Source organism: Erpetoichthys calabaricus, chromosome 2 (assembly GCF_900747795.2).
Source record: "Erpetoichthys calabaricus chromosome 2, fErpCal1.3, whole genome shotgun sequence".
NCBI lineage: Eukaryota > Metazoa > Chordata > Cladistia > Polypteriformes > Polypteridae > Erpetoichthys > Erpetoichthys calabaricus.
The window spans coordinates 344,073,205-344,090,308 of record NC_041395.2 but is presented as its reverse complement, the minus strand read 5'-3'; the positions used below and the strand labels follow the sequence as shown (position 1 = coordinate 344,090,308).

Here is a 17,104-nt window from a genome sequence, read left to right as displayed (position 1 = left end):
CGATATCCATGACTATCATCTTGAGAAAAAGCTGGAGAGGAACGACTGTGTTATAGGCCAACAAACGTGCCACTCATTCATCTATTTATCCATTAGCAAACGGAATGCTACTTGGACAAGAATTCAGCTATGATTCTTACTTTATGATAGAAAGATATGCAGGAGACCAGTCTGTAAGCAGAATAAAGTGGATGTCTTTGCACTGTATGACAAGGTTTTATGAAACACCACATATCCATATTTCCTGTTTTCTGGGAAGTAAAAATGCTGCTAATACATATTATTCATTTGTCTTTTCTGCATTAATAAATACAATATACTTATAAAGCACGTTTCCCATGCTCAAGGCGCTTCTTAAAGTTTCATCTTTCTAGCAGGGCCATAACATGTGACACATAATTCAAATATATGATAAATCATAGGGGCAAACCTAAATAAATAAACTTAATATGAAGAAATTGAATGCACCAACAGTAGACTGACAGAATTAGTTTCCAGAAAACATGTAGATTCAGCTCAAGTATATTAGTTACAGAAGAGAAAATCTGCTAATTAACTTGGACTTCATACCAAATACGTTAACTGATACTTTTGTGCCATGTCTATTTCTTTGTGGACAAGTCCTGGCACACCTATTTAAATACTTACATGAATGTGCATTGGATTTTTCCTGAGTGTTATCTGCATCAGTGTGGGATGTGACTGACTGGTTGTCTGAGTTCTTACTGCTTTCTCCCAGCTTCTTAAGTCTGTTCAAGCGTTTGTCTGTTTCTCTCAGACCGTATTTGCTATTTATTAAGGGAGCAGGTACTGGGAGTCCAGCTTTAGATTTAAAAGCACCTGTGCCACGTCTGGTGGGTGGGGGAAAGAAAACAAAAAGTTGAAATGAATAGGACAGAAAAAGCAGCTCATTACACAATGCATGTTTAATATCAACATTCAAAACACAATTCCATATATCTCTAAGTGCAGCTTTTCTGGAGCCAATGAAGAAATTTTTTTTTTTTTTTTTGCACTGAACACTTGTTACACACATTTCTTTCCTATTATTAAGCAAAACAAACTGACAAAAGTTTTTAAGAAATGTACTATAAATTATACACTCTCTCTATGATGTACAGTCTACCAAAAAACAAACAACAACCACACACATCCTCTTGCAAAGGCTGGTTGATGCCCCAGAAATGTGTCATTTTTGACATTCACTGTGCACTGATGCAGTTAATTTACCGATCAGCAATTGTTTTTTTTTTTTTTTTGTTGTGAAAATCAGCCAATTTAGATCAGCAGCTGATCCATCAGAGCATCCCTAGTAGGGAATCCATTTCTGGATGGGCTCCCGGGAATGACACAGTGCACGGGCATCTCACATATGAACGTTTTTTAGAGCGAGCAGCACTTATTTTTAATAAAACTACTGCAATATGTTGACACCAATAAAAGACCAACCTTAACTACAAGCAGGTCATGCTGTCATATAAGTACATGTACAGTCGACCCTTGATATACGACCGGCCTGATATGCGAACAACTTGATTTACGACCAAAGATTTTGTTTTGATTTACGACCAACATCTTGCGTTACGACCTGAATGCGGTCACGTGTATCCGCTTGCGCGATTGCAAACAAACAGCCGAGAGCGTTTGTAAGCATCAGTCGGAGCCCAGATACATGTGTTTGTGGACGTAATTTCGGTCAGTGCAGTGATTTATATAATTTTTTTTCGATAATTGCTAAGGAAGGAAGAGAAGGTAACGAATGTAAAGAAAGCGATCACAATCGAAACGAAGAAGGAAATTGTGCAGAAATATGAGAGTGGTGTTTGTGTGACCGATCTCACTAATATGTACAGCATGTCGAAATCCACCATCTCAACAATTTTACAAAGAAAAGATTTGTATAAGGAAGCTCCTTCCAAACAATAACCACCTTCCATTTCATTTTTTCTCCTCCTTCCTTCCGGCAGCCCAAAGATGTCAAATTAAATGGTGAGTACAGTATGGAATTGTTGTTTCTGGTAGGCTAGGCACTTTTTATAACTTTCTGGTTAGTACATTAGAAAAATTATTGGTGTTTTGGTAAATTATGCACATTATACAACCCTTTTTTATTTTGAAAAGGTTAAGTGTTGCTGTGGGAGGTTCGGAACGCATTATGGGTATTTCCATTATTTCTTATGGGAAAAATAGTCTTGACTTACAACCAGCCCTCGCGAACAAATTGAGTTCGTAAGTCAAGGGTCCACTGTATCTAGTTAGCTGCGGTAGCTGCGTAGAAAGCACAACGTGTCGAGAGTGTGGTCGTCCAGGCGAGAGCGCACCTTCGTGCGGAGTACGCCGGCCTCTGAGAAAGCACGCTCTGCCTCCACTGAAGTAGGCGGCACAGTCATCAGATACTGATACACTTGTTCTAAACAATGCCTGCGCTTGCCGTTGCTCTGAAACACCGCCGTTTCAGCTTTTACTGATGCATCCAGTTTCTTGTCATCATTTTGTGATGACAAGTTTCTTGGCACAGATAATGCAGATGCAACAGACTGACGCATTGCAATTTCAAGCTGCTGTTCAAAGCTGTTGCCTGATGAAATGCAAGCTGCAGCAATGGCGCCACCTTAATTATTTTCAACTATAACTCTGTTATTTCTTGATTGATTTTTACACGCTATACAGTATATGCGAGCTTGGCCGTTCCCGTTCAGCCGGAAATTCCAGCAGTTTCATTCCTGGGAATGGGAAACGTCCGGGAATCCCGGGCTCACGGTAATCACCTAGTGTGGGATTACCTTACTGCACTGAATTGCTTTTAGTTACAGCACATCCACAAAATATTCAGACTCCTTCACTTTTTTCACATTTTGTTATTTTGCAGCATTGCGCTAAAATAGTTTATTTTTTCCTCTCAGCAAGCAACACTTAAAACCTAAGAATGCCAAAGTAAAATCATGATTTTAGAAATTTATGGAAATCTATTAAAAAAAGACATATGGCATTGACACAAGCATTTAGACCCTTTGTTCAGCCTCAGGTGCATCCCATTCTATTTATCTTCATTGATTTATCTGGGGTCAACCAGTGGCCAATTCAATCGATTGGGCACGATTAGGATAGGCACACACCTATCAATAGAAGGTCCTGCAGGTGAGCAAAAACCAAGCCATGAGGTTGAAGAGCAGAGCTTACAGAGAGGGCTGTGTCAAGGCACAGATCTTGGGAAAGCAATAAATAAACTTATGCAGCACTGAAGGTTCCCAAGAGCACAGAGGCCTCCACAATTCTTAAATGGAAGAAGTCTGGAACAACCATGACGTTTCCTTCAATACTGTTTTGAATCATGTATACACCTCATTTCCAAATAACTGTCTATAAATGTATTACAACTGAATCCTGGTCATTTTCCTTGTTCTCACTACAGTTGTTATAGTCATGTACTTAGAGGGCACCTAATTCATACACCATATAGCATCATCACCATTAAACATAAATCTAATTGCAGCACCCAAGGGTGTTTGTTTTCATAAAAAAGGATGTCCATGTACAATAATACACAAAGGTAGAACTTATTGCAGTATCGGACATTGATTGCTGAACACAAAAATACAATCAGGACACATCAGGCCAGTGCCTGAACTTGAACCCAATCGAATATCTCTAGGGAGACCTGAAAATTGTTGTTCACCATTGTTTTCCATTCAACCTGACTGAGCTTGAGAGGATCAACAAGGAAAAATGGCAGAAGACCCTCAAATTCAGGTGTGTAAATCCCGTCGCATCAGCCCCAAGAAGACACCAGGCTGGAATCACTGCCAAAGGTGCTTCAACTAAGTACTAAGTAAGATGGCTGAATACCTGCATTAATGTGATATTTCAGTTTTTTATTCTTAATACATTTGCAAAAAATTTCTAAAATCCTGTTTTTCTGCCGCATCGAACACTGCTTGATGTGAAATTTTCTCACAAGGCTGCAACATGAACGGTTCTGCATACTTTCTAAATGCACTGTAACATTTGATGATACAATATTTACTTTAAGAAAACAATACTTTGGCTCCTGAATTAACCTCTTTTCTCTAATTTATAACGCAATTCAGAGTTTAAAAAAATGTCTGCAAGCCCTTTCAACCGTGGTTTGTGAAAAGGTGACTTGTGTGACGGGTGGCCGGGGCCCATGCCCAGCCTTGACGCCCCTTCTGTGTATGTGCCAGGGGAGCAAGCAAGCATGGGCTGCACAGTACCTCTCCCGGACCACTTGGTGGTAGCCTCCCTGGGTGAATGTGGTGCCTCAGATACCCGCAGGGCTCCATGGGAGATGGAGTTCTCCACAGTCCTGTTGGGATCCGGGGTGGCCACCAGGAGGTGCTGCACGGGGTTCCTGGGCCCATCTTGGCCATAGTTCAGCCACACCCGGAGGTGCAATCGGAGGCAGGTGGCCAAGCACCTGAAGCACTTCTGGGTGAACTATAAAAGGGGCCAGCAGCCACCACACCAGGAGCCCAAGTCGGGAGGAGGAGGACAATGCTTGCCAGGAGGAGTGGTGGTGCAAAGAGTAGTGTGTGTTTTGATTTTTTTGGTGCTTTTGGGACTGTGTACTGCCTGTGGGACATGGAGAAGACATGCCCCACAGGTGAAGAAAAATAAAAGTTTATTTACTTTTATACGTGCCTCCGGTGTCAGTCTGTGTGGGGTCGGCGCCTATATAGCACCTTTGTTACACTTGTTAACCTAGACAGTAACCATGCCAGATAAGATTAAAGCATGTGCACCAAACAGCACTTCATAATTTACTCATTTAGATATTGTTTTTTTTATCCAAAGCAACTTCAAATCACAAAGTTACACTGATTAACTGACAAGTTAAGTGAATTGCTCTGGGTTGCTGTAGTCACTGATGAAAACTGGACAAGATTCTTGCACATTATGACTGAATGCTTTAGCCACCAGGCCATACTCCTTGAATTTCTGTATAACATCCAGCCACTCATCATTGGTGGGGCCTGTGTGGAGAGGGTCCCAGTGTTCAGGTTTCTGGGCATTGAGCTGAAGGATGACCTGACCTGGAGCGCCAAAACCAAGGAGCTGCTGAAGAAGGCACAGCGGACGCTGTATTTTCTGAGAATCCTCAGAAAGAATCATCTCCCCAAAAATCTTGCCTTTTATCACTGTTCCATCGAGAGTGTGCTTACGTACGGACTGTGTGTGGGGTATGGTAGCTACACTTCCTCAGAAAGGAAAGCGCTCCACAGGGTCGTCAGGACAGCGGACAGAACAATTGGTTGTACAACATTTCACAGGATTCATCACATCCCGGTCATTGCATCTTCCAGCTTTTGCCATCGGGCAAGAGATACAGAGCAATGAAAACCAGACGAGACCGCCTTAAAAACAGCTTTTATCCAAAAGCAGTCATGGCACTGAACTCAGAATAAAACTGCTTCATATCATTCTCCCAAAGTGCAATATAGACCTTAAGTCAACCAGTGCAATTTGTATATTTTGTAAAGTACTTTTATTACTATTTGGTTTGTTATTATTTTCTCTCTTCTTGTCTTATTAACTCTAATGTCTCACACGGAGTCGACTGCACCTTCAATTTTGTTGTTCCTTTGTAAAAGTGACAATGACGACAATAAAGATCCATCTATCTATATCAGTTAAACAAAGCACTAAACTAGTGCTCAAACATGTCTTACCTTTCACAAGTGTAGCACTCACAGAATTCATTGTTCTCCCCAAAGAAGCCATCCCCATAGTAACATGAAATTTCTTCCCCAGGTTCAATATCCCTTAGAACCTTCACACAGGCGGTGTCTCGACCAGTGGAAACAAACTAATAGAAAAAGAAAAGAAAAAGTAGGCTGTAGTCTATTAAGCAACATATAGCATACTGACAAAAGATAAGAAATATAAATTTACCTTACAGTTTGGCCTGCAGTCTGAAAAGAGAAAAAAAAAGTCTTAGCTAAAAACCTTTTGTAGAAATATTTACACTACATAAATAAGGACACAATTCAGATTATTTTTCTATAGGTCAAGTCATTTGCATGATTACATATACCACATTTGCACACAACTGGTTTTCAACACCTGGAGAGAAACGGAAATGCTGGGCCAGCATGAAGAAGTGAATGACATCATGTTACATCATGCAACGAGGCTGATTCCAGGGCTACAGAGGTTAAATTATTAGGAAAGATTAAAAGAACTGAGCCTTTACAGTTTAAGCAAAAGAAGATTAAGAGGTGACATGACTGAAGTGTTTAAAATTATGAAGGGAATTATTATTTGTCTGCGGTGGGTTGGCACCCTGCCCGGGATTGGTTCCTGCCTTGTGCCCTGTGTTGGCTGGGATTGGCTCCAGCAGACCCCCGTGACCCTGTGTTCGGATTCAGTGGGTTGGAAAATGGATGGATGGATTATCATTTGTTATTTTAAATGAGTTCATCAAGAACACAGGGACACAGTTGGAAACTTGTTAAGGGTAAATTTCGCACAAACATTAGGAAGTTTTTCTTTACACAAAGAACGATGGACACTTGGAATAAGAGACCAAGTAGTATGGTAGACAGTATGACGTTGGGGACTTTCAAAACTCGACTTGATGTTTTTTTGGAAGAAATAAGTGGAGAGGACTGGCGAGCTTTGTTAGGCTGAATGGCCTGTTCTCGTCTAGAGTGTTCTAATGTTGACATCAACAGTATGGCTGTGATATTTTGGAAACAAGCGAGGGCATTTTTTGCCTGGAAATGCAACTTCTACTACTGTATCATGCATCCAAGCATTGTGGGCAGAGAACGATCCAATGTAAAATTATAGTTCAGCAGGATATATCATCAGTATCTTAACATTTATGGTTTCCATTAAGCTTAAGCATAATCTGATGATGCTCATCAAAGTCTCTCACATGTAAAATCAGTCCAAAAACTCCCACGTCTAAGCCCTAATGCATGTCACATTCTAAATTTTACTCGTTTGAGCTGCCTTTTTTGTGGAGAAAAATGAAATCTGTTCTGTACCTTAAAAAATAAAATTGTGTTAACTGAAACTTGTAGTATTATTACAACAATCTTGATGAAAGTGGGTTATTCAGCCCAACGTTGTCATTCAACAACAATTTGAAGGTCCCTAAAAGTTCAACTCTCTATTATGCTACTTAAGTCATTTATTTTATGTCTATATTTTCTTTGAACCTTTTAAATACCCTTCATTACTGCAAATTCTCTTAACTCTACTCTCTGCACTGGACTTAATTTTAACATTAATAATTGGTCAAATGGACTCAAAAGGATAAATGACCCCCTACTTCCCATTCTAGAACCAGAATACACAGTTCTTTGCCTTCTAGTTTCTTGCACTTTGTAGATTCCTGACTAGGTGGAGTGAGATTTGAGGAATTTGAAGCTGGGAATTTTCACCTGGTTACCAGTTTGGGGATGCCACGTTGTTAGAACTGATTTTTAGGATTTGTGTCATTTGTTATTTTTTATTTGTTTTTCTCAATGCTATTTTTTTGGTTTGTTGTGGTCTTTCAAGTGTTTTTTTTCTTCGACTCCTGAATCCATTTCTGATATTAGTTTTAATGACCTCAGCCATTTTAGAGGCCTAAAAAATATTTCGCTTCTTCAGTGATGCCATTTTGCTTTTCCAGAGGACTTTGTGTGTGAGTTTGTTGTATAAAGATATAACAGACACTTGTGGATGATTCAATACAATGTCATGAGTTTGTGGATAATTCCTAAAAAGAAATTAAATGTTTCAGCAAGTTTGTCTGTGTGTACTAAACATTTCCCACCAAGTTTCTGGATTTGTCACTTGCTTATTTTGTATTAACATTTTTGACTACTAGCTATGTATGCAATTCCTCTTCTGTTCTGGTTCCTTTTATCAAGCTCCTCTGGCATTCTGTTTTCGTTCTGAGCACAAGACCCCCTTATATTCTTCTCTTGCTCTCAATTTCCTTTTCTCTTTCTCTTAAATTAGGCTTCACTGCATGGTATCCTCTTACTACTCATACATAATAATTCTTTGCATTTTATATAGCGCTTTTCTCACTACTCAAAGTGCTCAGCAATTGCAGGTTAAGGGTCTTTCTCAAGGGCCCAACAGAGCAGAGTCCCCTTTTGGCATCTTACGGGATTAGAACCGGCAACCTTCCGATTGCCAGTGCAGATCCCTAGCCTCAGAGCCACCACTCCACCACTTCTGTTGTAAATATTTTGTTATTTTTACTACACTTGCATAAAACTTCTTGGCCATTTTAAAATGACTTTGTGAAGTGCTCACTTCAAAATGTCAAACTAAATAAAATAATGATTGCTCTTTAATTTTTTATTTATTTATTTTTTTTAAATTGTCAAGTATCTTCTACTTGATATAATGCAAGTACTTCAAACAGATCAAGGATTTCTTAAAGAATTTCTAAACTGACTCGGTGTATATCCACAATAGTTCATTAAGCAGACATTGTCTAATAATATGACCAGCATATGTCTTAATGGGTTATTCATGTGAAACTGAATAAAATTAGCCGAATTTTAAATAGAATTACTGTAAATTAGTTGTATTTTATCCAGCACTACACAAAGTAAACATACACAAAACAAACTGCTGTAAAAATAAATGAAGAACTCATTAAGCAGCATTCCGATCTTGGCAAATGTTAAAGGATCTGCCAGCCATGCACAAGTTCTGATTTACTATACCTCACATAATGTGCTAAATTACAATCTACCTTGACTTCATTTCCTCTCCTTTTATGTCGTGAGGACTGTCTGGGCTATGAGAACACAAATATTGCAAGTTCCTCTTTTAAGCAGTTAAGTAACATTTCAGCTTTGAATGTATCCCATTCAGCCTTTCATTTCAGATAAAATTTCCATGAGACAGGTACTTCATAGAAAAAGTCAACAAATGTTTAAGTGACTTTAAGAACCCAATACACCCACACTGTCTATAAAATCATACAGCTGAAGTCCGACACTTCAAGAGAATTCTTTCAAACACACTTTATAACCCCTCCACAGATTTGATACCAACAAACTATAAACTGGCGTATTGTTTAAGACGTCTACTTTGTGCAACGCAAAAGTAATTTTTTCCAACGATGTTTACAGACCCCAGAGTATTTCACTTTTTATTGACTATATCAATATTCCAGTGGATCACAAGTTTACATACACTTTGTTAATATTTGGTTGCATTGCCTTTAAATAGTTTAACTTGAGCCAAACATTTTGGATAGCCTCCCACAAGCTTCTTAAAAAACAAGTTGCTGGAATTTTAGTTTGTGGGTCTCATTGCTCACGCATGCTGTTTCAGTTATGCCCACCAATTTTCAATCGGATTGAGGTCAGGGCTTTGTGATGGCCACTCCAATACCTTGACCATGTTGTCCTTAAGCCACTTTGTGACAGCTTTGAAGGGATGCTTGGGGCTCATTGTCCATTTAGAAGACCCATTTGCAACTGACATTCAGCTTCCTTGCTGAAATCTTGATATCTTGCTGCAGTATATCTATAATTTTCCTTCCTCATGATGCCATCTGGTTTTGTGAAGTACAGTAATCCCTCCTCCATCGCGGGGGTTGCGTTCCAGAGCCACCCGCGAAATAAGAAAATCCGCGAAGTAGAAACCATATGTTTATATGGTTATTTTTATATTGTCATGCTTGGGTCACAGATTTGCGCAGAAACACAGGAGGTTGTAGAGAGACAGGAACGTTATTCAAACACTGCAAACAAACATTTGTCTCTTTTTCAAAAGTTTAAACTGTGCTCCATGACAAGACAGAGATGACAGTTCCGTCTCACAATTAAGAGAATGCAAACATATCTTCCTCTTCAAAGGAGTGCGCATCAGGAGCAGATCATGTCACAGAGATAGAGAAAAGCAAACAAATCAATAGGGCTGTTTGGCTTTTAAGTATGCGAAGCACCGCGGCACAAAGCTGTTGAAGGCGGCAGCTCACACCTCCTCCATCAGGAGCAGACAAAGAGAGAGAGAGAGAGAGAGAAAGAGACAGAGTTTGTTTTTCAATCAAAAATCAATACGTGCCCTTCAAGCTTTTAAGTATGCGAAGCACCGTGCAGCATGTCGTTTCAGGAAGCAGCTGCACAAAAGATAGCAACGTGAAGATAATCTTTCAGCATTTTTAGACGAGCGTCTGTATCGTCTAGGTGTGCGAACAGCCCCCCTGCTCAATCCCCCTATGTCAGGATCAGAGAAAGTCAGTGCAAGAGAGAGAGAAAAATAAGCTGGGTAGCTTCTCAGCCGTCTGCCAATAGCATCCCTTGTATGAAATCAACTGGGCAAACCAACTGAAGAAGCATGTACCAGAAATTAAAAGACCCATTGTCCGCAGAAATCCGCGAACCAGCAAAAAATCCGCGATATATATTTAAATATGCGTACATATAAAATCCGCGATGGAGTGAAGCCGCGAAAGGCGAAGCGCGATATAGCGAGGGATTACTGTACACCAGTCCCTCCTACAGTAAAGCCCAAAAAAAAAAACCACGTCACTCCCACCCTCATGCTGGACGACTGAGATGATGTTTGTTCTTTGGCTTACAAGCTTCTCCCTTTTTCCTCCAAACAGAACGACGGTCATAATGGCCAAACAGTTTGATCTTGGATTCATCAGACAAGATGACATTTCTCCAGAAGGCTAGATCTTTGTCCTCCCTTGTGCCACCGCAAACTGCAGTCTGGCTTTTTGATGGTGGCTTTGGAGCAGTGGCTTCTTCCTTGCTGAGCAACCTTTCAGGTTATGCGAATGTCAGACTCTTAACTATGGATATCGATACTTGCCTACCTGTGTCCTCAAGCATCTTCACAAGGTCCCTTGCTGCTGTTCTGGGATTGATTTGCATTTTTCATGCCAAACTACTTTCTTCTCTAGGAGACACAATGCATCTCCTTCCTGAGCGGTATGATGGCTAGGTAGTCCCATGGTGTTTATACTTGCTTATTATTATTTGTACAGAACCTTCAGGTGTTTGGAAATAGTTCAAGTCTGAACCACATTTGTGGAGGTCCACAAATGTTTTTCAGAGGTTTTGGTCGATTTCTTTAGATTTTCCAATTATGTCAAGCATAGAGGCAGCAAGTTTGATGGTAGGCCTTGACACTCATCCACAAGTTGACTCCAATTAATCGAACTGGCAATAAGAAGCAAATTGTCTAATTGCCTAAAGGCTTGACATCATTTACTGGAATTTTACAAGCTGATTAAAGGTAAAGTTAAAAAAGTGAATGTAAACATGAGACCCACTGGAATTGTGATATAGCCGGTAAAAAGTGAAATAATTTGTCTGGGAACATTGTTGGAAAAAATTACCTTTGCCCTGTACAAAGCAGATGTCTTAAACAATATGCCAAAATTATAGTTTGTTAGTAGAAAATCTATAGAGGGGTTATAAAGTGAACTTTAAAGAATTCACCCTAAGTGTGTGTAAACTTCTCCAGTTGAACTTCTCTTCATCGGACTTGTCTTCATTTCTTCAACACACATTTTGAATTTGTAAACCTGTGAGTAGCTGGAACTACAGTTGTGCTTGAAAGTTTGTGAACCCTTTAGAATTTTCTATATTTCTGGATAAATACGACCTAAAACATCATCAGATTTTCACTCAAGTCCTAAAAGTAGATAAAGAGAAACCAGTTAAACAAAATGAGACAAAAGTATTATACTTGGGTCATTTATTTATTAAGGAAAATGATCGAATATTACATATTTATGAGTGGCAAAAGTATGTGAACATTTGCTTTCAGTATCTGGTGTGACCCCCCTAAACGTTTCTGGTAACCGTTGATCAGTCCTGCACACCGGCTTGGAGGAATCTGAGGCAATTCCTCCATACAGAACAGCTTCAACTCTGGGATGTTGGTGGGTTTCCTCACATTAACTACTCGCTTCAGGTCCTTTCACAACATTTCGATTGCATTAAGGTCAGGACTTTGACTTGGCCATTCCAAAACATTAACTTTATTCTTCTTTAACCATTTTTTGGTAGAACGACTGGTGTGCTTAGGGTCGTTGTCTCGCTGCATGACCCACCTTCTCTTGAGATTCAGTTCATGGACAGATGCCCTGACATTTTCCTTTAGAATTCTCTGATATAATTCATAATTCATTGTTCCATCAATGAAGGCAAGCAAGCCGTCCTGACCAGATGCAGCAAAACAGGCCCAAACCATGATACTACCACCACCATGTTTCACAGATGGGATAAGGTTCTTATGCCGGAATGCAGCGTTTTCCTTTCTCCAAACATAACGCTTTTCATTTAAACCAAAAAGTTCTATTTTGGTCTCATCCGTCCACAAAACATTCTTCAAATAGCCTTCTGGTTTGTCCACGTGATCTTTAACAAACTGCATACGAGCAGCAATTTTTATTTTTTGGAGAGCAGTGGCTTTCTCCTTGCAACCCTGCCATGCATACCATTGTCGTTCAGTGTTCTCCTGATGGTGGACTCATTAACATGAACATTAGCCAATGTGAGAGAGGCCTTCAGTTGCTTAGAAGTTACCCTGGGGTCCTTTGTGACCTCTCCGACTATTACACACCTTGCTCTTGGAGTGATCTTTGTTGGTTGACCACTCCTGGGGAGGGTAACAATGCTCTTGAATTTCCTCCATTTGTACACAATCTGTCTTGACTGTGGATTGGTGGAGTCCAAACTCTTTAGAGATGGTTTTGTAACCTTTTCCAGCCTGATGGGCATCAACAACTCGTTTTGTGAGGTCCTCAGAAATCTCCTTTGTTCGTGCCATGATACACTTCCACAAACATGTGCTGTGAAGAGCAGACTTTGATAGATCCCCGTTCTTTAAATAACACAGGGTGCCCACTCACACCTGATTGTCATCCCATTGATTGAAAACACCGGACTCGAATTTCACCTTCAAACTAATTGCTAATCCTAGAGGTTCACATACTTCTGCCACTCACAAATATGGAATATTCGATCATTTTCCTCAATAAATAAATGACTAAGTATAATATTTTTGTCTCATTTGTTTAACTGGTTTCTCTTTATTTACTTTTAGGACTTGAGTGAAAATATGATGATGTTTTAGGTCATATTTATGCAGAAATATAAAAAATTCTAAAGGGTTCACAAACTTTCAAGCACAACTGTAACTGGAAAACTAGCTATCTACTGGTCTGGTGATTTCACCCATGTAAAGTACTTCTTAGGTCCTTTCTATGCTTTCTTTTACATTTGCTGAATTAACTTGTATTGTTTCTCTTACATGTCCAGATAAACGGATTTTGCATGGTGAATATGTTAAATCGGCATTATGTATTCTAAGTCATTTAGGGCGGTATGAAGCGGGTGAATTTGCAGGGGCACACACAGCTGGGAAAGTTGGCAACTGCCTTTTGAATGTTCACCATGTATAACTACCCCTTTTCACTGCAATATTATAGACTCTGGAAATTATTCTCTGAACCCTACCTGACTAATAATCAGACATGATTGCTCCTCTGAGACTACTGTGCAGGGTTTCAAGTCATGTCAAGGACAAACTGCTGGAGGTTCTGCTTTTCTAGAACAGTGTTAGCACTTTATGACCATCACTTAATCAACTGTCCTCGATGTTCAGCACCTGGTTTCATTAACTTCCAGCATATAGCCAAACGTGTGGACACGTGACCATCACACCTATATGAGCTTGTTTAGATATCCCATTCCAAAATCTTGGCCACTAATATGGAGTACATCTCCCACTCCAACCCCCCAGCTGTAATAGCCTCCACTCTTCTGTAAAGGCTTTTCACAAGAATTTGGAGTGTGTCTGTGGGAAATGTGTGCCCAGTCAAACCAATTTCTGTGGCCAGGTATGGATGTTGGACAAGAAAAACTGACTTGCAATCAGTGCTCCAATTCATCCCAAAGGTTTTAATTAGAATTAAGGTCTGGACTGTGTGCAGGCCCACTTGAGTTCATCTACACCAAACTTGTGAACCCTTGGCTTTATGGACATGGCTTTGTGCACAGGGGCACTGTAATATTGGAAAAAAATAGGGCCTTCCCAAAACTGTTGCTACTAAACTAGATGTGCACAATTATCTAAAATGTCTTTGCATGCTTTAGAATTAACTGTACCCTTAACTGGAACCAATGGGCCTAGCCCAAACTCAGAAAAAAAGCCCCAGACCATTATCCCTCCTCCTTCAAACTTTACAATAAGCACTATACACTCTGGAAAGTAGAGTTTTCATAGCATCCACCAAACCCAAGATTCGTTGTCATCAGGGTGCCAGATAGTGAAGCGCGATTCATCACTGCAGAGAACATGTTTCCACTGCTCTAGAGTCCAATGGTGACATGCTTTACAGCACACCAGGTGACGCTTGGCATTGTGAATAGTAATTTTAGGCTTGTGTACAGCTGTTCACCCACTGAAGACCATATCATGAAGCTCCCACCGCACAGTTTTGGTGCTGATGTTGCGTCCAGAGGTAGTTTGGAACTTTGAGTGCTGAAACAGAGGAGAGGCTATGTGATTTAGTATTCTGCAGGGCCCATTCTATGTATTTGTATGGTCTACTACTTTGTGGATGATCTGCTGTTGCCCCTTGACGCTTCACTTGACATAAACAGAACAGATTTAGCACAGCAGAAATGTCAAGTACTGACTTGTGGCAAAAGTGGCACCCTATTAAAGTGCCACGTTAAAAGCCACTGAGCTCTTCATTATGACCCACCCATTCTAGTGCCAATGTCTGTCAATGGAGATTGCAAGGCTACAGTCTTTATTTTATGCCCCTGTTAACAATAGGGGAGGATGAAACACCTGAACTTTACGACTTGGAGGGGTATCCACATACATTTGGGAACATGGTGTATGTAACTGATACAGATCAGTACAGGGTGTACTTAAAAGCTATGTGTGGGAAAAGTGATTATTCATTTTGGTTAAATAAATGATACATTAAATCTTGCCCTAGGCAATAAACAACTCATAATGGTTTTTAGATTTATTCACACGCGAATAACTGACAAGGTATTGGAAAGCCAAGAATCAGTGAATGCTATCCCATCTGGTACGAACCAACAAGTAGGGGGGTTACTGTGGCAGATATTTTTGATGGTTATAAGAATAATGTGTCATGGCACACGGTGCATCAAACCCTGCTGCATATGGGACTGCATAGCTACAGACCAACCCGCGTCTCCCATGCTAAACGCTGTCCACCATCAAAAGTGCCTACAAGCGTCAGAACCTGAACTTGGATCAAGAGAAGAATGTTTGATGAATCCCATTTTCTGTTGCATCATGTGGACGGCCGGGTACGTGTATATCATTTACAAATGAGAGAGAAAGCAACAGCATGTACTATGGGAAGACGATACACTGGTGGAAGGAGTATGATGCTTTGGGCAATGTTCTGCTGAGAAAACCTGGATACAGGCATTCATGTGGATCTTAATTTGATGCATATCATGTACCTAAACATTGCTGCAGACTAGGCACAATCTTCATGACAACAGTGTTCCCCAGTGGAAGTAGCATCTGTCAGCAAGATAATGAGCCCTGTCACAAAGCACAAATCAATTCATAATAGTTTGAAGAACATTATGAAGAGTTCAAGGTGTTGCCCTGGCCCCCAAATTCCCTAGATCTCAATCCAATCAAGCATCTGCAGGATGTGTTGGAACAAGTCAGATTTATGGCGGCTCCACCTCATAACAGCATATTAAGCAGGTAGGTCAAAATGTTTTGGCTTGTGACTGTGTGTATGTGTACATATATATTATATATATTTATTGTCTCACACGTGCATATGGGAGGCAGCTAAAAGGCCCAAAGGAAGGTAATTACACACCAGACCGGGGGGTGCTGAGGTGCACTGATCCTCTCTCTTTTTCCACTCAGACCCATTACAGGAAATTCCACCAACCATCAATGACATCACTTCCAGTCAATACCTGATGACGCCACTTCCGGTCACAAGCCCGATGATGTCACTTCTGGTTCCAGTCATAATTGCCTCATTTCAAAAACCCACCAGCTCAACCTCACCAGTTAGTTCTGTTTTGGACTCCAACCTGTACATACTTGTACACAAAACTAAATCATTTGCAGCCAGGATCAATTATATAGGAGACTGCCCCAAACCTTTTTGATCTCTCGTCTCATCTTTGACTATATATACACAGTAGGGAAATAAAAAAAAAAAAAAAAAAATCACCCCCTTTAAAAATATTGCCATTTTTTTTGCTTTACAATCTTAAATGAAAAACACACAAACCAATATTTTTTCCAGCTTTACTTACTCAATGCAATCTATAACATCCAAGTGAAAGCTATCATAGCTACAGTTCAGAAGAATTTTATGACTAGATATTTTGACATATATATCCAAAATGGACTGCGGTGGGTTGGCACCCTGCCCAGGATTGGTTCCTGCCTTGTGCCCTGTGTTGGCTGGGATTGGCTCCGGCAGACCCCCGTGACCCTGTGTTCAGATTCAGCGGGTTGGAAAATGAATGGATGGATGGATATCCAAAATGGATTAAATTCATTTTTTTCCTCAGAATTCTACACACAACACCCCATAATGACAATGTGAAAAAAGTTTACTTGAGATTTTTGCAAATTTATTAAAAATAAAAAAAATTGAGAAAGCACATGTACATAAGTATTCACAGCCTTTGCCATGAAGCTCAAAATTGAGCTCAGGTGCCTCCTGTTTCCCCTGATCATCCTTGAGATGTTTCTGCAGCTTCATTGGAGTCCACCTGTGGTAAATTCAGTTGACTGGACATGACTTGGAAAGGCACACACCTGTCTATATAAGGTCCCACAGTTGACAGTTCATGTCAGAGCACAAACCAAGCATGAAGTCAAAGGAATTGTCTGTAGACCTCCGAGACAGGATTGTCTCGAGGCACAAATCTGGGGAAGGTTACAGAAAAATTTCTGCTGCTTTGAAGGTCCCAATGAGCACAGTGGCCTCCATCATCCGTAAGTGGAAGAAGTTTGAAACCACCAGGGCTCTTCCTAGAGCTGGCCGGCCATCTAAACTGAGCGATCGGGGGAGAAGGGCCTTAGTCAGGGAGGTGACCAAGAACCCGATGGTCACTCTGTCAGG

At 40.4% G+C, this 17,104-nt stretch overlaps 1 protein-coding gene across 1 annotated transcript in view; it reads right to left on the bottom strand.

Annotated features, from left to right (window-relative positions):
* kmt5b (lysine methyltransferase 5B) overlaps window positions 1-17,104 on the bottom strand; it is an 87,434-nt gene that overhangs the window by 7,730 nt on the left and 62,600 nt on the right. Inside the window, exons 7-9 of the mRNA XM_051923445.1 lie at window positions 5,911-5,930; window positions 5,688-5,824; window positions 649-851 (exon numbers count right to left, since the gene is read on the bottom strand). Of these exons, the coding sequence (XP_051779405.1) occupies window positions 649-851; window positions 5,688-5,824; window positions 5,911-5,930 (360 nt within the window). The remainder of the gene's footprint in view (window positions 1-648; window positions 852-5,687; window positions 5,825-5,910; window positions 5,931-17,104) is intronic.